We start from the raw sequence: 25,674 nt of genomic DNA, 5'->3' as shown, positions 1-25,674 counted from the left end.
CGATTGCCCCAAATATTAAAATATTTACAAGATGCAAAAGTATTGAAATCTCAAACACAACAAGCAATTTTCGGCGAAGTCCGAGTAAGTACAATGTTGCCATGGTTATAAAAATAAGGAAGTTTAATAGCAATTAAAATTAATCAAAAAATAAGCTAATCTATGGTGGTGTATGTGAAAATAACTTCCGATTGCCCCAAATATTAAAATATTTACAACATGCAAAAGTATTGAAATCTCAAACACGACAAGCAATTTTTGGCGAAGTCCAAGTAAGTTCAATGTTGCCATGGTTATAAAAATAAGGAACTTCATTAGCACTTAAAATTAATCAAGAAATAAGCTAACCTATGGTGGAGTATGTCAAAATAACTTCCGATTGCCAAAAATCTCAAAATATTTACAAGATGCAAAGAGATTGAAAGCTCAAACACAACAAGCAATTTTTGGCGAAGTCCGAGTAAGTTTGATATTTCCATCGTTCCGAAAAAAAAGTAGTTTATAAGAATCATAAAATAAGCTAATCTAAGGTAATGCATATCCAAACAACTTCTGATTGTCAAAAATATAAAAATAGTAACAAGATGCAAAAAAGATTGAACTTGTAAAATAACTAACATACAGGCAAGGTTTATGATCTCTAATGGCGAATCCTGCAGGAAATATTGAGGTTCTATGCGTTGGTGTTGAGAAAACAAAAATGCACAGATTCTCTGCAGCAGCATATAATCTGCACCTCATTAATTTTCCACTTTTTTTAACAGATAATCTGCGGATTATATACAGGGAAATACTAAAAGCGGCCTAATCAGACCAAAATTATAAAAAGCGGTCGAAAATTGACTTTACCCTAAAAAACGGACTTTGGCGGGGAAAAGCGGACCATTTGGGAGCCCTGTCTAATGGTTATTAAAGGACACTCTGTGGCATATGGGGTGGTCTCCAGGTCCCGTCTCTTCTCTTATTGTTCAAAGTTAAGTTTACACAACTGCACCAATGCACACTTCTAAGTATTAGAATTGACTCTTTTTTTTTAATACTCCCTGGAGAACTTACTATTTTTCTCTGTGAACACTCAAAAATGGACGAAGTTGGTGACATGTATCACAACCTTAGACATGCTTTCTTTGTACTATTTTATATGCATTGGAATAATTATTACACTTAGTTTATACTGTAAAATAACTGTAGCATATTTACCTAATTATTTGCAAACTGATATCAACAATACCATTTATTAAAATGTTTAAATAATTTTTTTTATTTATATCAAACCTTCTGACATTTATGAATTACATATATAAATCTATAAACCTAGAAAGACCAGAAATTTTATTTCTGATTTTGTACAATTTATAAATTTCAACTGTAATCAACATCTTTGCAGCCAGCCAGAATCTTGTTTCTAGCCTCTAACACTTATTTCATTCAGTAAATCACCAAATTACAGCCATAAGCTGTAGAAATCAAGCCCTGTTTCAAGGTTTTCTTAGGCTAATAGTAAAAAAATAGACAGGCTTTTGCATGAATTTTTCTATGAAGATGTTGGTTTCAAGTCATATAGAAGATAATGTCTATAATCTAAAACATCAATCAAAATGAGTGGCCGAGTATACCATGATCCATGTTACCTGGAAAAAGAAAAGAAAAAGAAAAAATTATATCAGTATGAAAGCTATCTTTGATAACAATATGCAATGCTGAGTGTAAATTGTTTTATTGATGCAGTAAAATTACCTATTCTTCATATATAAGAAAAAAAGAGACGAATACTCAAAAACGCAATCAACTAGAATTAAAAGAAACCTCGGACTTCTGAGCCTAAGATTGTACAACTGTATACAACCCAAATTCAAAATAATAGAATATCTGAACTATTTGAACAAAACTTATTCCTGGGTCAGGAAAAATGTACGCATGCAAATTAAAAAGAATAAAACACGTTATTCATGAATGGGAAAATTATATTCAACAACTTTTCAGATATCATTTTAACAACTTATGGATCATTAACAAATTGGAAAATTATATTGGTTTTATATACGTGTATGCGGATTTGAAAAGCAGTGAAAATATTTGCACACCTGTTAGCCGATAGTTTGTAACAAGTATGAACCTTTAAAAACCTTTTATTGCTCAAAATGAGTCGTCAAGGTGATAAATAGGGGAAAAAGTTATGTATTGTATCTTCGCTTAAAGTTAGAAAAAAAAAAATCAATCCAACTCAATTCAAATAAATGTTTTACAATCTACGGTATGTAAGATTTTGAAGGAATATAGAAGAACTGACCAACTAAAGAGTAACTAAAGTTAACGAGGTAGAAAAATTATAACAGATGACTGAAATGAACCCAAATTAAAGTGAACTGTAAACATAGTAGTTTTAAAAATGCCTCTTGCATTTATAAAAGTTGGAAAGAATCTGTAGTTATCGTGTCCAAGTCAACTACACTTAGAAAATTACATAAACTGCAGTTGCAATTGCAGATCTACGAAGAGACAAGATAAACATGAAGCAGAAGCGTGCACAACTCTCCTGGAGCAAATCGAACCTCATACAAAGGCAACAAGGTTGGAAAAGTATTATATTCAGTGATGAATCTTTTTTTGAAATATTTGTGAACAAAAAAAGGTGTTTGGGTTTAGCATTCAAAAAATAAAGCGTATGAGAAATCTTGTGTTAAGAGGTTCTCTCAAATTTGTGAGACATCCATCATGGTGTGTGGGCAGGGACGGCATTTCAGCATTTCGTTTGGGGGGTCAAGTTTCTTGAACATGAATTTCCTCAGAACGGTAAAAATACATATTGGTTAGCAAGAAGTGATAATAAAACGGTTTTAATGTTAAGAATAATTAGGTTTGTTAATAACAATTAAAATTTTTGTGACCGAAGCTTTAAATTTATTTTGCAATAAGTTATCTCAGAAAATATCTCGGTACCAGCTTTTATTTTTAGTAAAGTTTTAATCTGCTATTTTTGGAGTCGGGAGAACAGAAAATATTGTAACTTTATATTTAATATATATCCAGTGCTTTGCTGCCAATACAGCTGATTGATGAAGGTCTTGCTTGCATCATTGCTCTCTAACCTCCTGAGACACAAAAGTTGATGTTCAGTTCTCCCACTGGTTGTGTGCTGAGTTTTTTGCACTGATGAAGAGGCTCCATTGTAGCCTTGAAATAGCTATATGCTGTATTTTCGTGTTAATTTGTGCTTTAATTACATTGGATTTTCAATTTAATAAAAAAAGTCATCTTTCAAATGACTGACCTGATTGAAACAGTCAAAAAATAATGGAAGCAAGAAAGTTATAATTTCCTTCTAATTCCTCTCTTTAAAATAACCAAGAAACTTTTTTAAATTGGGTTAGTATTTATTTTGCGTAACTATAAAGTATAGTCTCAATTCACAAAACAATTCCTATTCCCTCATGCTATAAATTTTACTTATAAATGAAATATTTTCTTTTTCGTTTTGTATAACCTACCTACATACTATTAAACTTAAGATCAATGATAAATATACCTCTTCAAACCCTGCCTCAATTTTCAGAAAAACTGAATTGTTCATTTCATTCTAAACATTGATTTAATATTTTGACAATAATCTCATGTCAGTTTTGTTACCTCTTCTACATTGGCTTACTGTAAAAACTGTTATGGAAAGTTATGTCACAAAGTACCACACATGGTTAAAGTATGCATCGGTGCAAAAATTACTAAGAGTTTCGAATGTCAACCCAAGAATTAAGATTAGCAGATTGAAATTTTTATAATAGATTGTAGCACTGTTCAAAAAACGATCCGCAGTATAAATAAAGTAAACAAAAATTCAAACAAAGTCATACATATTAAAATGACATCAGATTTAGACACACGGCAACGTGTCAGCCAAGTTCGGAAAGCAGGCGACACATCTGCCAGTGCGTATCTTACACGAACCATTTCAAGCTACTTTTGACTCCCTCATTTCTCAAAAACTATTATATCTACGTGCTTGAAATTTTGTATGTCTAATAGAGCTGCCTAGCAGACCTATAATCCTAAATTTCATGAATGTACCTCTCATAGTTATGAAATTATTACTATCTGAAAAGTGTCATTTTTTACACTGACTCACTCACTCACTCATCCAAATGTTTACGAACTTCCAAGTGTCTCACATACTTGAAATTTGGCATAAAGATAGATTTTCATGCATATGTAAAGGGGAAAATCTACAAAGTCAAAAAACTACATTGAAATAGCAAAAAACTACGCTATTTTTTAATGAGCATCACGGCGTAATCACTTCGCCGCGCAATTGCAAAATATTTCACCAAATAAATCAAAACAAATGGGCTCGTCAAACGTTGCCAAAACCAGGTTTGTAGAAGTTTTAAATTAACAATTTAATTTCTAACCGAATTGGGGCTTGAAACAATACTCAAAGTTCCGTTAAAATGAAAAATGATCCATCAAATAATTAAAATTGCAAATCTAGAGCTAAACCTTTAAAATAAAAGAAACCGGCATTAAAATTTTATAAAAACTTTAGATCCCAATTAAATGCTAAATTTTACAGGAGGAGCAAAAATGGCTGCAATAATTTCAACAATTGCGAAATATTTTTGCAAATTCCGCATATTTTACGATCTACGATATGATAATCCCCTCAAACAATAATACGCAGATTTTGAGATGAGTCTAAGCAATTTTCGTAATTGTCGAAAAATTTGAGGAAGCCAAAGAGCAAGAGCCGTTAGCTTTGCTGATAAATGGGAAAACAGATGATTATTGCCCAAAATTGGCGATCGCGCCAAGTTCCCAGTTATCAAAATATCTTCATGACTTCTAATAAAAAGAAACCGCAAACCAGTGCACCGTAACAGCAGGGGGAAAAAAGGAAATCATATATTTGTAATATATGCTTTTGCATTTATAACTGTCTAATTAGAATATAACCTTTGATTTAGCTTTTCAAAAAGTAATGATATCCCAACAAAACATAAATGTGAAAAAGAAGCCAATTTCGGTTGAAATAAGGTGCGGGAAAGACGGTGTCACCGACAAAAAAAGTTCAGATCTAAACAGTTACCAAGTTCCATAGCAGTTCCTCATACAAGTTGGATTTTCCCATGTTCTTCAATTCATTTAGAAAACAGTTTTTTACTTTCTTTGATATTGGATTTAAAACTTGGCAAGTTTGAAAAAAAAATAGTGATAACTAAAACTTGCCGCAAGTTTAAAATCCATTATCAAAGCAAGTAAAAAAAAATTTTCTAAATGAATTGAAGAACATGGGAAAATCCAACTTCTATGAGGAACTGCTATGGAACTTGGTAACTGTTTAGATCTGAACTTTTTTTGTCTGTGACACCGTCTTTCCCGCACCTCATTTCAACCGAAATTGGCTTCTTTTTCACATTTATGTTTTGTTGGGATTTACTATCACTAAAAAGGTCGCTTTCCAGTAATGCTTTCAGGGAGGCTTTTACAGATTTAACTCTTGAATACCATCTTGTGTTACTCAGAGATTGTCAAGTAAAGAGCCTCAAGGTATATTTGTTGATATGAAAGTATTTTTTGATGTGGCATGTTTTTCAAAAATAGCATATCTTTACAAAAAGTTTCTATGAAAAACTATAATACACAGAGTTACTAAAATGTGTTTCTAGTGCAAAGAATCAATGATCACTTACCAGCTAAACATTAAGTTATAATGTGAGCATAAAAATTTATGTAAAATGACATATATAGAGAGTTTACAGGTAAAAATTGCGCAGTCTCAACACTGTACAGGCATCTCATACAAGATTCACCATCATAACATAAAGTACACAATTTTAAAATATTTTGAAATATGAAGAGTTTTTTGGTTAAGGCAAACAATTATTCTCCGTCAGGGTTTTTTTTTTTTTTTTTGTTCTGAAAATGCAGACAAATGATTTTCTAAGTTATCTAAATTGAATTTACCCATTTTTCATTATTCTTAGCAAAAAATTTGGGGGAGCAACCGCCCCCTTTCACCTCCCCTATTTGCCGCTCCTGTGTGTGGGTGCATGAGGGCTGCTGGAATTGAACGATTGTATGTAATCTTAAAATAAAACAATGTGTGACTTCTGCTGTTTATCAATAACACTGCATGATTCTTTATCTTAGGCACAGCAGTGACACATTTTATCTTTCAGCAAGATTCTACTCTGTGTCATATCCCTAAATCAACTCTTAGATTTTGACCACAAAGAGGAAATTTGGTATTAAACTGGTCAAGTAACTCCACCAAACTCAAAACGATCAAGAATTTGTGGTACCGTCAAATCTAAAGAAAGCGGTTCAAGACCAAATGTCCACCAACAAAATTGAACTTGTTACCAAAATGAAGAAAGTATGGAAACCGTCAGCAGCGATGAATGTATATAGGTGGTAGAATCTGTGTGTGAAAGGATTAAAGAGTTGAATCCAGCAAAAAATATGTTGTTACATATGGCTTTATTCAGAAGGATATTAATCCATTTAAAAGGCAGCCAAGAACAGGAAAAAAAAAATTACAATAAACAATTGAACATATAACAAAAGTAACAATTTAAAATCAAAAAGAAATCTAAATTAGAGGATTTCACAATTGTAACAGAAATAAAGAGAAAGTCATTTCCGGGCGTCCATGACTGATCACACAGACCAATAAAGCTTTCAGAGTAAATTTTGTTTTTGAAGTTTTGAGCAGGAGAGGAGATGAGTAGCATTCATGTTGCCAGAACCACAAATTAGACAGGTACTAGATGTTAAGATACCTGTCTTGTGGAGGAGCACAGCCAGGCAATCATGGCCTGTAGAGAGCCTAAAAAGGGCCACAGCTTTTGCTCGAGGTTAATTACAGTAAGTCCTTCACATCTCTTGACTTTCGGTCCAAGGTTTGCCGTTGGAGTTTGCTTTGTTTATGACCATTAGTTGGTCTTGAATTTGGTTTTTGCAGAAACGAGTAAGGGACTCACTGAGAATGGGACAGTTTGCTTGGTGATCTAAAGAACCTTGCTTGGACAGGGAGTCAAGCCATTTTGTTTCCATGGATGCCCACGTGAGGGAACCCACTTGAAGGTAATGGTCTTGTTTGCATCTCTTAGAAGAATCACGTTCTTTTAAATTTCTGAGATGGTATTTGATTCGGTGATTTGGATCTTCGTAACAGCCCGAATAGCTGCTCTGGAGTCAACCAAGATTACAGCTTTGGAGAAGTCGTTTTGTCTAGATTGAAAATTATGGAGCACCAGGAAAATGGCGTGGATCTCTGCATCAAAGTTTTCCAGCAAAAAAAAAAAAAAAAATGCATTCAAGTTTTGATATTGTTTCTTTTGAAAATGTTTTTCCCCTTTTAATTTGAATATTCTATTTTTTTTGACTCAATGTAAACTCTCATCACTAAAAGCTTTTGGATTATTCTAGCCAAGATTATTTTTAATCAACTATATTTGAAATGAAAAGAACACTTTAAGGTTTAAGAAAGGTGGCACATTCATTTGAATGCCTAATATGCACTTATATTTGGGTAGAATAAACATTTTTCCAAAATGTAAAAAGTATTCTATTATTTTGAATTGGAGTTGTAGTATGGGAGCTTAAATCTGAAAGCAATCTTTTCAGATTTTAGATCATGACTGACGAAAATTTTCCGATTGAGTGGTATTTGGCTCATTTCCCAGGTTTCACTAATGTGCTAATGCACCGTGCCTATTGATACAAAAAGAAAAAAAAACATTTATACAGAAAATAGTTTTGTATATTTGCTCAATATGCTTTCTAGTGTATAACTAATGTGAAAATATGAAGAGTTGTCATTAACCGAAAGTGGATGCTAAAAGATTGCAGCACAGTTATAGCAAGATGCTGATTTCACACGTGGCTTTGATGAAACATAAAATCAAGCTGCAAGTAGTGTTTTCAAGAAGTAATAGACGAATGTTAACTATTTTAAACATTTATAATTATAAAATTAAAAAAAAAAAATGAAAAAAGGTCCTGGTTTGGGTTTTCTGGATTTTGGGATTCCGAAATTGGAGTCCCAATATTACAATTTCACCCATTTACCTTAATATTAAACATATTCATGCACCGTACTAATTCAGCAATTAAAAAAAGTTCCTAAGTATTATTTTAATATGCCAAACAAATTAATTAAACAGTAAATACATAAAAGCATACACTTACGAGAAAACTTGCAAATGATGTCATGAAACCTTCTTTCATTAGTTCCCAGGCTCCACCAAATTCTTCTTCATCAACTTTTTGGAAGGCAGTGGAATATGTATAAAGACTTACGGCATTTATTATACAAAATCTGAAAAATATCTTTTGTTAACAAGATATTTTTAACTAAATTTAAGAAACTAAAATTTGAGATAGTATTAATCATTAAAAAATCATTTACTGATTTGACACACAGGACAAATTCTTTTTATATGAAAAAAAAGAAGAAAAAGGTATGGTACTTTATATGAAGGAACTTTACCAGCTGAGTTCATCCTGCTTAATTTATAAGTATTTTTAATAGTCTAAAACTAAAGCTTACAAAAGCAAAATGTTAGAAAACCAAACTGTCTGTTTCAGTTTGTGAAAAGAACACGGCTAACCGGTGACTAACCAGTAGCGTTTCAATAGAGCTACTAGTTAACTAGTTGTTGCCGAAGTCGTTCCAATAGCGTCACCGGTAGATTCCTTGGTTGACCGCAATTTAAGCTGGTGATGGAACCACATGACCATTTGTGACTAAGAAAATTCTTCGCCTACGCGTTATTCGTCTGAGCAAGTAACCGCGTTTTTAACCAAAAGTGTTCGATAGAGCAGAGGTTGATGAACAACCGTTTAGTAACTACAGATTTCATTAGTTGTCATGTGATCAACCAACCGCAGACGACTGATAGCTAAATGCGAAAGTAATTGATGACTCTGATTCATACTTAGTTTTAATAAGGTAAAAAAGTATTTGAAATATAACTTTTATTTATTGACTCTTTTTGTGTAGTTGGGAAAAAATAGGTGTTAGTTAACCTAATGATACATTATTAATTTTCTAAATATTATGAAAACTTTTAATCAAGTCAAATCTTTTTTATTTTCTCCATATTATAGGAAATACTATCTTGGAGAAAAAAAGTAATTAATTTTTTTTTTTTTTTAATAAATATTCAGAGTTTAAATTATTTTCAAAACATACTTACGACAACAGACCTATTATTCCTTTCAATGGCACCAAACCCCAAGCTAATCCTATGACAACTCCGAGAATTTGACGTGCCCAATAAATTACATCTAAAAATTCATCCTACAAAAGGGAAAAACTTAATCAGTATATAGTAAAGAGAAATGAATTAAAAATAATTGAGAGAATATTTAAATCGACTAATAACATAGCATAGCTTACAGATATAGAGATTTAAAAAAAAAATAAATAAATCAAGATTATTGAAATTTTTATCTGACTGTTTAACACCCACAATAATACTGACAAAAGACGACTGGATAAAAATTAAAAGTATCTTCAAATTTTAACCACATAGAATGTATTGTATAGGGAAATTCATGTGAATCGTCTTTATGTAATACTGGTCAGCTCCTAGCACAACTGAAAACGGTATGTTTTGTTGTGGTGTTCTAGAGGTGGCAACCAGGCCCAGATCTATAAATTTTGGGCCCCCCCTGCAAAATACATAGGACCCCTACCCAGAGGCCAGTACTGCATATTTGCAACACTAATAAGTCTTAGTGCGTTTTTTTTTTTAATTTCTTTTTTTAATTATCTCCCTTTTAACCTTTATTTTTTTGTTTATCATGCCTGTCTTACAAGCATCCGTTCATTCTTCCCGTCCCCTCTTCTTCGAACAGAACATCAACAATCCGCAACCAGAGATAATGGGCGGCAGTGATTGTTCACATCAATTTTTCTGAGGATCTTACTCCCAGTAATTCACTCTGCACAAAAGGCAGTGGCGTAGCAAAGTGGGGGGGGGGGGGACACACCCCAGAGCCATTGGTTTTAATATAAATAAAAATTCTACTACAGTAGTTTAAGCATAGGAAAAAGCTGTTTTGATCAAGAAACTCCTTTCAGAAGGTATTTTTGGACAAAACATCCCCTTCAGAGGGTATTTTTCATCAAAAAATCCCCTCCAGAAGATATTTCTGGCTGCGCTAGTGACAAAATGTCTATGCGATCATATACATAATATGTCTAAAAATGTTTGAGGGTATACCAAGGTTGGTATAAAAAGTCTCTTTTTTTTGAAAAAAATTTAAAAGGTTTTTTTTTGGTTTAAACCAGGTTTTTTTGGTTTAAATACAATTTGTAAGAAAAACAATTTTATTTTCGGAAATTTATGAAGATTTTATGAATAATTGTTAGGGAATGTTTAATATTCATATTTGTACCTAGTTTCTTTGAAATTAATTAAATAATTAAGAGTAAATTACTAATTACAAATACCCAAGAATAAATTCTTGCAAATTGATTTTCTCATAATCACGTATCTACTATAAGTAAAAAACTAAAACTGAAATCCCGCATTCGTAAGCATAGAAAGTATTTTTCAGTATTTACAAATGAATCATAAGTCTGATGAGCTTTAGACTTAAAAATCAAAAGATCAACGCACATTTTATTTAAAGATTTAAAAAAAAGTTAAATCATGTAATTTATTTACTTAATGTGTCGGTGGCAACAATTATAGAAACAGGGCAAGTAGGTTTAAGAAAATTATGTTTTCCATTTTAGACAATATTTCTCCTTTGAAAAGCAGGTGCTTTGTGCATGAAATAGATAAAAGTCAGAAACAACGTTTAAAAGCAAATAAAAGATTGCAAAGTTTAAAATGCCAATATGTTTCAGAGGCAATAACCTCCTTCCTCAGTGTGTTCCATCCCATTTGCTTGCTTTGCACTGAAGAAGGAGGCTATTGCCTCTGAAACAAGTGTGAATTTTAAACTTTCTATTCTTTTATTTGTGCTTTTAAACGTTGTTTCCGACTTTTATCTATTTTTTCTCCTAGTTTAATACATTTAGGAATACATTTTTTTTTTTATCAAAGGAAAAAAAATTATTGTAATTAAAAGCCTCAGTACAAACTTAAATGAAAGAAAATACTCTTTTAAAATATTTTAACAATGAAGACTGTCATAAAAATTAATGTTTGTTGATTCTTCCACCATTCATACATGAGACTTACTATATAGGGATCAATAAAGTAGCTTGAAAGGTGAAAATTTGGCATTAATTTTTTTTTATATAAGAGCACTGTTTAACATGATTATTTTCTGTTTTCACAATTTTATAGAAGCACAGTTTATAGGTTTCTTTTTTATATGTTTTTATCAATTATATGTTTTTCAAATAGGTCCTGCAGTCTAATACACATTAATCTATACCTATTATACATTTATTCATTTGTACGCTTTTTCATAGTCCCTTCAAAAACGCATAAACAATGTTTGATTGTGTTTTCTTTTCTTGCTCTGACTGCATCGTCTATCAAAGATGCAAAAAAGTGTGCAGGTGTAAATGCTATTTTATGCCTACTCTACTTGCATTACCTTAAAAAATATAACTTTCTAAATGAATTAAATCTGTAACTTAAGCTTTGCAAGCTACTCCGCATTAATAAGATTTTATTTTTTGCAATAATATGTAAAATGTATAAAAACATTTGGGGAAAAACGATGAAATTTTGCATAAAACCATTTTTGAAAAAAAAAAAAAAAACACATTATGGTGTTTTCAAAAGGTGGTGGGGTGGATTAGGTGGTCATCCCTGCATAAAACTTTTCCCGATATATACACAGATATTGACTCTAAATTCGAGAAGAGGCAATCAACTACTTTAAATATTTACTCCTTCGAATTTAACGATCTAATTTTATGCATTGAAACAGAAAAAAAAAATTAAATAAAGAAAGCAAAAATATATTTTATTCATTCATTTTTTTAAATACACAAGTCGCTACTAGAAATGGGGAAAAGATCAATAAGAAAAGCGTCATTTTTACAAGGTTGTTTGATACTCTTTTCAGGCATGCACAACCTTTTTGAGACAGCGGGCAACAAAGAGGAGAACTGAGTAGTTTGAGGGCCATTGGGAGGGGGGAGGGGATCAAATGATAAAAATACAGACTGAATGTTCGATGTATTTGTAGCTTCCGATAACTTTACAATATCTTAGCTAACTTCTGCCTAGATTTGGCGCACAAATATATCTAATGAGATAGTTTAGATTGAATCTTTTGAAACTTATCTTTTTTTTCTGATTTGTAAACAGTAGTAGCAAGAGGTCAAAATGGAACAAAAGTTTCCTTCCTTTCTTTCTAGTTTTGGACTTCAAATTAATGCAGAAAAAGTTAGTTTGCAGGAGCATGTAATACCAAATACAGTGGAACAAGTAACTATTTAAAGAGGCTCATTTTTCTGCCAACAAGTATGCAGAAGGGCTAGTCCAGTATTTTTTTCTTACTGCCTATTTTTGTGAAATTCAATATTGACATTGAGAGTTTTTACTAATATCCTATTTTTGTGAAAATAATCAACTTTGTAGCATTTGTAACAAAAACAAAAGAATTCAACCTAATTTTAGTTGGGAAAAGCAAATATCTCAACTCTAAAGCAGATGTTTTTAGTTACATTGATAAGATAAAAAATAAAAATAATAAAATTTAAAAAAAAAAACGAATAAATGGAAAGATGGGGGGGGGGGGGGGGGGCAGCAAAGGAACAAGGAAATGTTCTATGGCAGAAAATTTCAATCACAGCAATAGGTCTCAATTTTAAAATTGATTTTTTTTTCCTGAGGGGGAGGTGATAGCTAAGAAACCATAGGGAGCAGAAATATATCCTAGTTCTCTAGCTCAGTAGGTTTTTATTCTCTACATTTTAGGAAATAATCAGAAAAATGATGAACCAAGCTTGTGTTAAAAGATTGATGCAAAATCGCTGTGAATGCGCCAAACTTATCTAAGCTTATTTCCCACACGCAAACAAGTAAATAAATGTCATATTCATATAATGTTTGTATTAATAGGTACAACATTCTATTTCATGAGTAAATTTTGTTTTAAGCAGAGCAAAAATTTCCATATTTTTGAAGGCACCATTTTTATTACATTTTCTTTATGCGAATCTACCGATTTTGCTAGTCAAATTTTTGTGGAGCTGGTACCAAAAATAGCTGTAAAATTGGCCTGTATATAAACTTAAAAATTGTAAAATGGAATAATAAATAGAAAATATTTCATACATTAGTTTTAAAAAATTACAAAAACATTTTCTTTTTTTTTTGAAGAACTTGCCAGGGGCCAATTCAACAAGCTTCACGGACCACTTTTGGCCCGCGTGCCACAGGTTGTGCATCCCTGCTCTTTTGATACGATTAAGTACCATGTGTAATGTAGAAAAGTTAGCAAAAAGTATCTATCTTACTTTTGTAATGTTAAAAAACTGTACTACTTTAATACGAGCATAATGACCACCTAATGTAGTAATATTTCTCAACACTTAGCTTTGATCTTAAAAACCATGTCAAATTTTATATTTCAGAAATATGCTTTTGAAAAGCGAAGATACGCTCTTAAGATTTTCAATTGCAATCAGTGTTTTCTTTGAAAGGAAATGAGGGCGCACCCAAGAAGGAAAGATTCGTTCATTGACTTCTTTTTGGAAAGTATTAAATTTCAACATCCACATGCTTAATTAAAATGCTATATAATGATAAGATGGACGAATATCGGAAGCACTCCTATTAATTGAAAAATGATCAAAAATGAAGGGACGATTGAAATGGAAATAATTTATCTCAATCATGAGGACTTAAATAAAGCACTGATTGAGCTAATGAAATTATAGCATCTCAACGCATTTTTTTAATGAGGTCTCGATACCTTATCAGGCCACCTAGAGCATGGAGTAAATGTCCTCGTCCACACTGAAGGTAAGGCAGATTTAAAAGTTCCATTTCTTTCACTCTTCTTTTTTTGATTCATTTTTAAAAACTTATTTTTTCTCTTTTATGACATGCCACATTACATCAATTCTTACACAACATTAAAAGATGTGATGCCAATTTCCAAAAATAAAATATTTTCTGGCATATTTTCATAGTTAAAGTTAAAATTTTCTTCGTTTTAAAAATATATAAAACGCTTCTCAGGTGGAATTTAGCTAAAATATTTTTACAAAAATAAACATCTTTGAGATATTTTTGAACTTCTAACAGATCTGCTTTTTTTGCTAGTATATTTCAATATCTGAGGAACGGTTCACCAGGCAGGCCCGAATTCCTTTTTAAAAGTCTGAATCTATGGATATTGGAAATTAGCCAAAAAACATCTATTTATGCAAAACTAAACGTACTTTAAAGCATCCCTTCCCTAAAAATTTCAATGGCGTTGTTGATATGCACATTCGGTTTCCAATGGAATCCCTTTAGGGACTCTAGTTTCCATGTATAACCCGTTTCTTACCAATTATCTACGTATGCCATTTCTCTAATGAATTTATTTTTTAGACGGACCGATAAATTTGATATGAACACTTTTTTTGACAATTTTTTATGACTTCCTTTTTTTAATTACGCATTATTAAAGTTATTTTCGGTTTTCGTAATGGAGTGACCTCCATGGTTTTCGTCAACTAGTAGGCGGAGCTAAGTCAACGCTGAGCATGCGTAAATAAAACAAATTAAAAAGTATTTGAAATTTAAAAAACAAATGACATTTTATTCCTTTTTAAAATATTGCATATGCAAATATACAACGTTCACGTTTCATTCCTCGCTTAGTTAATGGAGAAAATGATTATTTCAAAATCAAAACAAACATGATGGGCGGTGGCGTGCGGCATTCGCAAGTTTCAGACGACGGTCAGTCATCATACGTTTTTTAAATTAGGATATCGGGCTTGTAGCAGAAGAAGCAGAGCAGTGGATGCTCTCAGTTTGTATTCCGTTCATTTGTTGACGTTTTTGTGTTATAAAATCACGATTTGTGATCGATTATGAGTTCGAAAAGGTGTTCGCGATGTGAAAAAACTGTTTATCCTCTTGAAGAACTTAAGTGTCTTGACAAGGTAAACACAAATTTACCTTTAGGCTTAGCAAAGATGACTCGATTTTTAGATACTTGATATTTGTCCTAGATTGTAAAGATGCTATAATGTGTTAACCTTGTATGGAAATTAAGCAATTCAATACTATCGTCTCTCCTTTTAATTTTTCTGTCTTTTGATTCGTAAGTTAATTTGAGTGGTTTCGTGGTTGTCAAAATTATGCCGCTCGAAATATCTTTTTATTTTTAACTAAAGATAGATAATGCAATCATGTTTGTACATGACTGCAATTTTGAACTGTTACATATAATCTCATATGTGTAATGATATCAATGAATTGCACTGTTAATTGTTAAGTCTCCGCTTCATTTATGATTTCCTACCTTGTTGGTACATGTAAGATGACATTAATTTTTAGGTAATGAAAGTTTCATAGTCACACTCACACTTAATGAAACTTGTTGCCAAAGAGGTTTGAAAATTTAATGGTTCTGCTTTGCCTTCTGAAAGCCAAGATAGCTGATTATTAATTTTTTTTTTTTGCCAAATATCTGTCCTGCTATCGCTGATCGATAATTTGCGTGTTCGGTTGCTATTAAGAGAAAGTGAGAGAGACAGCTAACTAACATGTACTAATTTTATTTCTGTCACACTTATGTTTGAATAAAGAAACAGAAAGTTCTATGATACTAAAGATAACTAAGATATAAAGATCTATCTAATTACTTTAAATCTTACCATATCTAAGATCACTAATGATACAGAAGAATGTAACTTGTTCTCTTTGCTTCTGAACAGAAATAAGCCACTGGCAAAGCTTTGAAAGTGTGAGAGTTTCTAAATTTTAATGTAATAATGCAAAAAAATGAATTTTAAGCATTTCATGCCCTTTTAAAAGTGCCTGTTTCATCTTTTTTAAAATCTGCCTATTTAAATTTTCAGTCATACTTGTACGCAATCTATGTTTTATGTGATCAAATGTTTTTATACAAAAACTTCCTTAAGTGTTTAGCTTTCAATTTATTAAGTCATTTTTAATAATTTTTGATTTACCACCATTAGAGATTAACCATGTTTTTATAATTATTTTATAATGACAGCAGGGACAAGCAATAAATTGTAACTTATTTGCAACTTTCAGTGCTTTTCCATGTCAGGTTCGTCACTTGGCTCACTTTATATTTTTGGTAATTTTATTTATATATTTTCTGTATTTTTTCTGTTGTCGATAAAGTTGAAAGTAAACAAGTTGCCAAACCAACCTTTAATGGAAAAGTACCCAACTTTCTACTAGTGTCAGAAATAAATGATTAGGCGCATTTTAACATTCAAAATTTAGATTTGACACCTAAATCACCCTTCATGAGACACATTTGATGCTTAAGTTTTTGCATTGCATCAAAGCTTTCTTTCCAGAGTCATCATCAGTGAGTCCTGCAATTTATGCGAAAAATAAATTTGTAAAAGTAATTTTAAAACTCAGTGTTAGAAATTTGAAAAAAAAAAAGTTTTTTTTTTAAAGGTCTGCTCCCTTGGTTTTTTCTTGGGAGAAAAAAGGTTTAGAATGGGGGAAAAAAAACAGGACTTTTTCTGGTTTTTTTGAGTTGGGGAGGCTACTGAATTTCGAAATAAAAATTTAAAGTTTGTAATTAATAAAAACAGGAATATGTTATAAATATTCAAATGTGGTTAAAGTTTAAGGAATATGGTGCAGCCATCACACAAGTTATCTACTTTTAGCTTATTTCATTTGATTACTGTGTAATCTTTAACTTGGCAACCTTGCATTAAACTGTTATCAAAAAAGAGATTCTGTGACATGTTATCAAAGCATTTTTCCAACAATGAGAAAAAAAAGCAAGTTTAAATTTTATTAAAACAATCGATGATTATTTTGGTTTCCTAAACATTAAAAAATAATGAATTGAAAGGGTGGGAGCATACTCCGGCTGAATCTGCAGTTAATGAACAGACAAAAGATGAAACTGCAGAGATGGTGCCAGTTTTGGGTTTAAATTGGAAACCTAAGGTTGATACACATTGCCCATAGATGTTAAGGAAGCTTCCGAGAGACAATGTAAACCAGTTACGAAAAGGAAAATTATATCACTAGTACACTGCTTTTTATTTCTATTTAATTAATTGTACAGAAAGGAATATAGCTATTTCCAGACTTGGTACTGATCTATAATTTCTGTTTCCGAGGTAAGTTTTAAATTACTATATTTTGAGAAAAGCCACATTGCTCAGGTAGTGGATTTTTTCAAGTGGACCCACCTAAAAAAACCCTGGTGAGTTTTTTTTGGGCTTGAACCGGTTTTTGGTGAACCCTGGAAAAAAGCAGTAGTTAGTTGCATTTTGAAACCAAAAACTTGGATTTTATGCACATAGAGATTTGGAACCCTATTTGCCAAATTTTAGAACTAAAGTTTTGAATCTATTTAGGCTTTTCTGTTCTGATTGACTCATCATGACTAAGACCAGAAGTTAGCTGGAAGGATTAGATAAGTTCGTAAAAATAACTTTAAAATGAATTCAATTTCCTTTTTAAAAAACATTCTGTGCCGTATATTCCATAGATATTTTTTCAATATGTTATCTGAACTATGTAGCACAGTTTTATTTGCTATTTTTTTATATTCGGATGCATATATATTTGGTTCATTGAAAAGGATACCTAGGTTGTTAATTTTGACGCTTAAAAATTGATACTAGGCTTCATCACAACCCCTAGATTTATTCTTATTTCTAACACTATGTGGTCTCTTCTATGTGCTTGAGCATACCTTTTCAGTCAACAATGTGTAGAATGCTCACCAAAAGGTTTTCAAATTTCTCATCCGCTGATAATCACATACTGTTTGCCAAAACAATGCTCAAAATCAAATTCTTGGTTTCTTTTTTCATCCATTTCTATTATCAAAAATGTGGGTTTCCACTCCAAACCCCTTGGCTCCTGTACATCTTATCAATTTTATGTGAATTTTACTGGATAATATCTACCTCAGCGCCAGACGGACACAAGTCTGAAAATTACGGTTTTTCGTTTATTAGTGCATTTTATATAGAAGTCTATTCCGGATCGAGCTTCTTCAATTTTTTACCTGCGTACCTCCTATGTAAAGTGATCATAATGTCTCTTACATTCTTCTGTCTCTAAGGTACAGATATATGAAAATACGTTCTGAAGACTGTAGGGTTGCCAAGTTTTTATTTTGAATTAGCCTCCAAGGCGAAAGTGTTGTGCAGCCAAAGTAATATACGGATGTATTACAGTAACTTCAGTGCTGTTTGGAGTGGGCGGGGGGGATGTGAGGAAATTGTTTCTGAAATACAGTTGGCTCTCTGTTTAAAGACTTTCAAGGGACCACAAAAAATCGTCCTTAAGTAGAAAGCGTCCTTAAATAGAATGCTTTTAACACTATGGCGGACCAGATGGGACCGTGAAAAGCCCTCGTTAAATAGAGCGCAAAAAATGCAAATGTTGTGTAAATTAGTTTCAAACCACCTTATTCTCTTGGTTAATCCCCTAAAACCCCCAGGTCAGTTCTCCGAAACCTTTTTCCAACTACAGCACTAATCATCTTTTAATGGTTCCTAAATTTATGCAGAACTCTCTTTTTCTCAGTTTAGCTGTTCATGCCATTTCAAGATCATTAATAATTTTAAAATGTTCAACTCATGTTGCTGAATGTAAGAAATTCCTTTTTTAATCTAGTATTTATGAGCATAACCAGACCCAGATCTATTGTTTTTAGCTGCTTCAATATTTCTACCTTAATTATAAGTTCATTTGTTTGAATTTTTTATAATAACATTGAAAATACTTTCAATGCTTAGAATTTGAATGTTGGTTTTTTATGTTTAAAAAAATATTCTTTGATTTTGCGGGCTGTGGGCCCCTCAGTGTCATGCTCCCCCCCCCCCCCCCCACTGCTCATACGTAGATTCTAGCTTGAGTACAACCGTATTATTAACTATATGAATCTGTTATTCATGTTTATGCAACTCATAAATGTTCACTTCGTACGAACTTCCCGGTGAAATTGCTATTCATGTTTAAAAATATACTGCTTTCACTTTGAAAAACTTCTTTTCTAATTTCTTAATTTTCTTTTCTTTTAGTTGTGGCATAAACAATGCTTCAAATGTCAAGAATGTGGAATGACATTGAATATGAAGACTTATAAAGGTTATAACAAACAGCCATATTGCAATGCGTAAGTGCACTTATATTTATATAGTTTGAGTTCATAATTTGAAGTGCATGTATGTAACTAGTGCATAAGTATACTTCCGTGAGAAGATAAAGAGCAGTAACTAAAATTTTTTCATTTGTCCTTTTTTTTTTTTGCATTTTTGTTTTGTGTTGTACAGTGGACAGTCGTTTTACGGGGGTTACGTTCCACAGAAATGCCGTGTAGATTGAAACCTAATACTACAGGGTTCGTACGCTCCGGGAATTCCGGGAAAACCGGGAATTGTCAGGGAAAATGACACTGCCAAAAATGTCAGGGAAAAGTCAGGGAGTTTTCAAATTTTGTCCTCCAAAATTTTTTTTTCCATTTTTTTCCCAAGGAATTAAGTACTATGAGATCTAGTCTTCGTTTTTATTGTGATTTCACGAAAAAAATTGTAAATTTTTATCTAAACCGACGCTGGCACTTAAAAACTGCAATCGAAAAATGAACGTTTTTTTTTTCACAACGAAAAATGCGCCAAAAGAGCGAAGATTTTCTTACATGGAGTCAGTGAGGGGAACGCATTTCTTTCTACTGCCTTAAGTTATAGATGGGTTGCCACAACATTCTGTTCGGTTCAGGGTTCGTACGCTCCGGGAAAACTTGGAATTATCAGGGAAAATGACTTAATCAAAAATGTCAAGGAATTTTCCAAATGTGCCCCCAAAATTTTTCTTTTCCCAATTTTTTCCCAGGGAATTTCGTTTTACAAGATCTAATCTTCATTTTTATCGATGTATTTAAAAAAAAATTGTAACAATTTTAAAGCAATGAAAAAAGTGGCGACCCAAAAAATCTTCAGCTGCCGCCATTTTTGCCTCTCAGTAGTTCCCAAGGGAAAAAAAATCAGGTGAACAGCAATTATGCACAAACTCAACAGGAGAGAAGACAATTTACTGCTTCGGAAGCACAACCTGTAGATGGGAGGGTCGATCGGGGAAAATGTGTTTTTTTTTTTTTTTTTGTTGATCGGAAAATCATTTCAGCTACGTGTTAAACGTAGTCGCCATCTTTGGTCATTCACAAGATGGAAGTAGATACGATCCAAAAATGCCTAAGTTTCTAAAAACAAAGCAGAATTGGATGTTTTCTTTAATTGAAAACTGATGAAAACAACAAAAAATGGTCTGCAAATTGTTTTTGTATTATTATTTGAAATAATTTTCTTGAGAAATGAAAAATTTTGTTCTTAAAACTTAATCTTATCCTCACTGCCTCGGACGCAAATGTGATAAAAACTTTTCAATGAATTGTAGTATCATTAAGATTTATTATTTTTTAACTGTCTTCATGCAACAAATTAAAAAAAAGTTATTTCTTATTTTTGGGCATAGCCGCCATATTTGGTCATTCCCAAGATGGAAGTACACAAGCCTTTTTCAAGTGCCTAAGTTCCCGAAAACGGCATTGGATGTTAATTGCAATGCAAACTATTGAAAACAACACAAATTGTGCCCTTTTTTTCCGGATAATTTGTAATTATTTTCTGGAAAAATGCAAAATTTAATCTTCATAACATTTTTTTTGTTTTAATTGATTTAGACTCTTATGTGCTAAATACTGACTATTTTGCTTTTATTGTAGTTTTTTAAGGATTATTAATTATTTATTACTACTTTTATACTACAAATCCAAAAATCTACTTATTATTTTAAATTTTTCACTTTGTCGCCATATTTGATCGTTTGCACAATGGAAGTAGACTTAAACTTCCAGAAACAGAATTGGACGTTTATATCAATGTGTAATATTGAAAATAACATTAAATGTGCAAAAAGTTATGAATTTTTGAAAATTAACTATTACTTTCTGGAAAAGAAAGTTTGAAATTTTAATGTAAGCGTCCTTTAATATGTGAAAAAAAAAAAAAATTATTGGCATTGGCCTATGATTGGCGGATGTTGATTTTTGTTACTATGCATTACATGGTACGCCGATTGATGCAACAAGTTAATCATATTTATACTGAAATTTAGCTTTGCATTTTGCTCAATATGTTTCGTTTAACCTACTTATAAGAAAATAAAATGTATTGTAAACCAAAAGCGGATGCTAAAAGGTTGCTGCAGGACTACAGCAAAATGCTATAATATTACGCGTGACATCAAAGAAACGCTAAAATAAGTTGAAAGTACTCTGTTTTCAACAAATAGTAAACAAATTAAAACAATTTTGAACAAAATGTTTAAAAAAAACTTAAAATTTTGACAGAGAAAACAAACGAAAAAAAAACCAAGTTTTTTTTTTAAATCTAAGGGGAGAAGTTTCAGTTCTTCTGCATCGCTACTTTAAACAATTTTAATTATTTTGAAAATATTACTATTTAAACTTAAATTTTGAATGAAGCGAGTAACCTGGAATTTTCTAAAAAACAACCTGGAAAACCTGGAAAAGTCAGGGAACTTTTTTTAACCAAAAGTGTATGAACCCTGTACTAGGTGTTAAAATAGAAGTTTGGTTCCGTAGATAACAAAATACTTCATTCTTAGTGATGACTAATTGTATAGTAAGTTTAATATGTACTTATATCGTCTTTTATGCACAACATACATAAAGAAAACATAAATTAATTTCGTGTTCTGTTTAAAAAGAGGAGCTGGCTATGATAATCATTTGGCAGTCATTAAGAATTTTTCTCTAATTCTTTGCAGAGCATCAACGCATCCATGATCACTTGCGTCATTGCCGTGATAGAATCTTCCTTCACTAACAAATCAGAAAGATCATTTCTATTGTCTAGGAATGGCTCAAAATTTTCAATGTGAACGCTTTGGGTTGTGCGTCACCAACGTCGGTACCTGATGATGGGATGAAACCCATTTATAATAATTTCGTTAATTAGCAGAGCATAATAAATGACTTTAAACTTTTTGCTACCAACACTTAAAATAAAACCATAATCATTTTAAATAAATATTTCTACAATGACCAATTTAATCCAAAGTAAAAAGCTTTATAAACTATTGCACTATTAATATGAGTTTATTCTACACAAGTGTGCTCTTTTGGTTTCCACTGAAGTAAAACAGGAAAAAAAGTGTCCAATTCCAACATTTCTCTGTTGTTAGTATGAAATCCTGAACGCGTTTCTTCAAATATTGCTCATTTCTGCAAAACTGTGATCTTACCTTCCGCCTTCCCTTGGCAACATTGATACTTCCCTTGATACATTTGGTAGTGCTGTTCAAGAATAGTTGGGGATTTTTATAATGAGTTCAGTTTTGAGGATCAATTCAAACTGAGAGTCATTATTTTTGACCTGTGTTCCAGCTTGACAGCTTGTTGTGTCAAACGAAATACAAAGTGCTCACCGTACTATGACCCAATCATGCATCACATTATTAAAATTGAAATATTTTAACTGATAAATTCAATTAAAGTGAAGAATATTCATATAAATATGTATATCTATATCAAGAAATAAACCACAGTTAAAGAAATTAAGAATAACATTAAAATTAAAAGTAAAGCTAAGAGTAGTATCAGAAATATGCAATTGTTAGTCTCATTTTGAGACTAAAAATTTTGATTTGACGCCTAGATTTGCAAACTTATGCACCGAGTGTGACGTCTTAAGTTTGAGATTGCACCAAAGCGTTTCTTCTCCTACTCATGATTAAGACCTGCAATTGACGTGAAGAATAAATTTGTGAAAATAATTTTTAAATATATTCAAATTTGCCTTTGTAAAAATTTATTCTGTTCTCTATAATTCACAGATTTTTAAAAAATGTGCTGCAAAAAATCCTTTTTATTCAATAGATGTTTTATTAAATATTTTGATATGTGTATACTTGATTCAATGGCTCCTAGATTGTTCATTTTGATGCCTAAAAACTTATCCTTGGCATCATCCATCCTTCTTATTTTCAACACTTACTAGAAGTTCAATGCATTGAGCCATTACTTTTTAAGTAAGCTAAATTTTTTTCTCTGTATTTTTTCTTAAAATGGAACCAGATTAAGGTGTGGTAAGCCCACAACATTTTTGCTGTTCTAAAACAAGGACCACCCTAGTGCTGAGTTTATACACCGAGTACCTTATTTGTTACAGCACTAAGAATTATTTAAGTGGAAACAGAAGCAGAGAAAATCTTGTTAAGACCTTTAAATATACTGTAATAGTACCATATGCATTTGTCAAAAATCTTTTTTTATGTGTATGTAAACTTTCAGGTTTCTTTCATTTGTTCATTTATGTATCTGTTTACATTGTCATATTTCATATCAATACCTGTAATCAAATTTCTTGTTGAAAACCACAACTTTTATTCATTATTCACATCTAATTTATGTGAAAAAAATGATAAAATATAAATTTGCAAATTTTAAGGATTCACCCCAGGATAAAGGTTAATGAACTTTGAATTGTCCGTCAAAAGGCATACTTAATGCTTGTCTTTCAAATGCTCCTTTTTAAATTTCTTTTCAAAATTATATTAAAGAAGCATTGTTTCTTGTCAGGGACACTTCATCAGGGTTTGTACGCTCCTTCAAAACTCCTTCATTTAGGAAATTTGTTTGAAGGGCCCTTCAAACTCCTCCATTTTGTCTTTAACTCCTTCAAAACACCTACTTTTTAAATTCTAGACTACATAATTTCCTTGATGACAGTAACTTAAAATACTTCGATCGACATTCATAAAATTATTTTTTTTCCCAAGGATGTGATTCAAATTGATCATAGAAGTCGTAAAAGTTGAAGGTGAAAGTATTATTAGATGACTAAGACATTTTGTAAGTGAAGTAAAACATGCTTACATGGTGCTTGGCTATTTTTTCAAGTTTTATGATTATTGCTTTTCCCTCCACCACACTCTCAGCGGCAAAAGTTAATTTGTCAAATTATTATTTAAATATTTAAAAATACATGACTAAATGTACTATATTAAGTGATTGTGTTAAAAAAAAATTGTTTAGTAAATCCCAGATATGATATTGTAAAAAGGGTCATCAACAAATGATGTCATGCCTTGAGGAGGAGACGGGTTCATGAAATTGACAAGGGGAAGAGAGAGGATGAGAAAAAGTGACATTACAGTTATTATAACAATGTTTTAAAAAAAATATGGCATGTGACACACAAGGGGGAGTAAGTGAAGTGTGACACTTTGTGACAATGGGGAAGGGGGTCAAATATGTTGAAAAAAAAGTGCGACATCATTTAAGGACAGCGAATCAGTACTCCTTCAAAATCTCATTTTACTCCTTCAAGACTCCTTCATTTTCTTTTTCCTGAAATTGAGTACGAACCCTGTTCACGTGCTGTTCATTTAACCAATCCTCATAAATATAATAGCAAATTTAGTGATCAAGTAATGCTCCTGATGTTGCCAATAATGAAACTCGTGCCACAGCATGATAATCTGATAGTATTTTTTGGCAACGTTTGACATGTAGGAGAATGCTTTATTTTGACGGGGCTGGACTGGATCCGGTAACTTAACTATAACTGTTTGACTAGTAAGACTGTCATTTCAGGGGAATGAAGAAACAAAAAAATGGCCAACAATGAGCGCTATTTCCTGGAGTTTAGGAATAATCCACGTTAGGGTTAAAATTTCAACTATCAAAATATCACTCAATAGGCAATTGCTTCATTCAAATGTAGAAACAACGTTCTCCCGTCATACCTTGATGAACGATTTTCTAATATATGAATAAACACTTAAGTAGTCACTGTAGTTCATAATGCAGCAGCTGGTAAGTCAAATCTGTTGATCTTAATTTTATGTGAAGGAAGAAAAATTTGCGATTAGGTTTTCATTTTTTGATAAAAAAGTGCAATTGACCCTGTGTTGAAGAGTTAACTAGATTAGAATTTCTCAGCTTTAATAATTTTGAGCATTTTTCTCAATGACATTTCAATGAATTTTTTTCACGCAACTCTAAATCTCTCATAACGCCTTGAATTAAACTTAACCTTATAAGACGTAAGACCTTGACTTGAATTAATAAAATTAGTAACTCATCAACTGTAAAGGATAGATTTTTTAAAAAATATTATATACTAGTAATATATGGTTCAAACCTCCTCCAAAATTTTCGGAAACTGTATTAAAAAGGTTTTTTGTTATAAATTTTTTGCTGAAGAAATCATTATTTAATAGATGTATGAGGAAGTCATGTAGTGCACACATTACATTTTTTTTCATTAAATTCGTACTTCATATTTTACCTTTGTTCATGTTAATGCTTTTAAAGCAGTACTCCACCCCCTGATTTAAGTAAGCTATTGTAGCAAAAATCAATAGGTATACAAATGAAATCAGGTTTGATTAATCATACGTTTTTCTCCAGAAATGATTTAGTAAAAAAACCCTTCCTGAAACATAAGTCTGGTTATAGGGTCATGATCCTGAACAATTGGTTTTA

The 25,674-nt window shown here is 31.7% G+C and overlaps 2 protein-coding genes across 4 annotated transcripts in view; one reads left to right on the top strand and one right to left on the bottom strand.

The window, feature by feature from the left end:
- Nucleotides 1-1,266: 1,266 nt before the first annotated feature.
- Nucleotides 1,267-14,061, bottom strand: LOC129229935 (GEL complex subunit OPTI-like). The gene is made up of 4 exons (XM_054864317.1): nt 13,894-14,061; nt 9,195-9,298; nt 8,185-8,314; nt 1,267-1,631 (listed from the first exon to the last, which is right to left on the bottom strand). The coding sequence occupies exons 1-4, from the start codon at nt 13,993-13,995 to the stop codon at nt 1,590-1,592; spliced, it is 378 nt and encodes a 125-aa protein (XP_054720292.1). The 5' UTR covers nt 13,996-14,061; the 3' UTR covers nt 1,267-1,589.
- An 851-nt stretch (nt 14,062-14,912) lies between these two features.
- Nucleotides 14,913-25,674, top strand: part of LOC129229399 (LIM and SH3 domain protein F42H10.3-like) — a 92,815-nt gene continuing 82,053 nt past the window's right edge. For all 3 annotated transcript variants that reach the window (XM_054863699.1, XM_054863698.1, XM_054863697.1), the window contains exons 1-2: nt 14,913-15,079; nt 19,184-19,278. In XM_054863699.1, coding sequence (XP_054719674.1) covers nt 15,008-15,079; nt 19,184-19,278 — 167 coding nt within the window. In that variant the 5' untranslated portion in view covers nt 14,913-15,007. The remainder of the gene's footprint in view (nt 15,080-19,183; nt 19,279-25,674) is intronic.

This window comes from Uloborus diversus, chromosome 9 (assembly GCF_026930045.1).
Source record: "Uloborus diversus isolate 005 chromosome 9, Udiv.v.3.1, whole genome shotgun sequence".
In the NCBI taxonomy this organism is placed as follows: domain Eukaryota; kingdom Metazoa; phylum Arthropoda; class Arachnida; order Araneae; family Uloboridae; genus Uloborus; species Uloborus diversus.
This window is presented reverse-complemented; position numbering and strand designations above follow the sequence as displayed.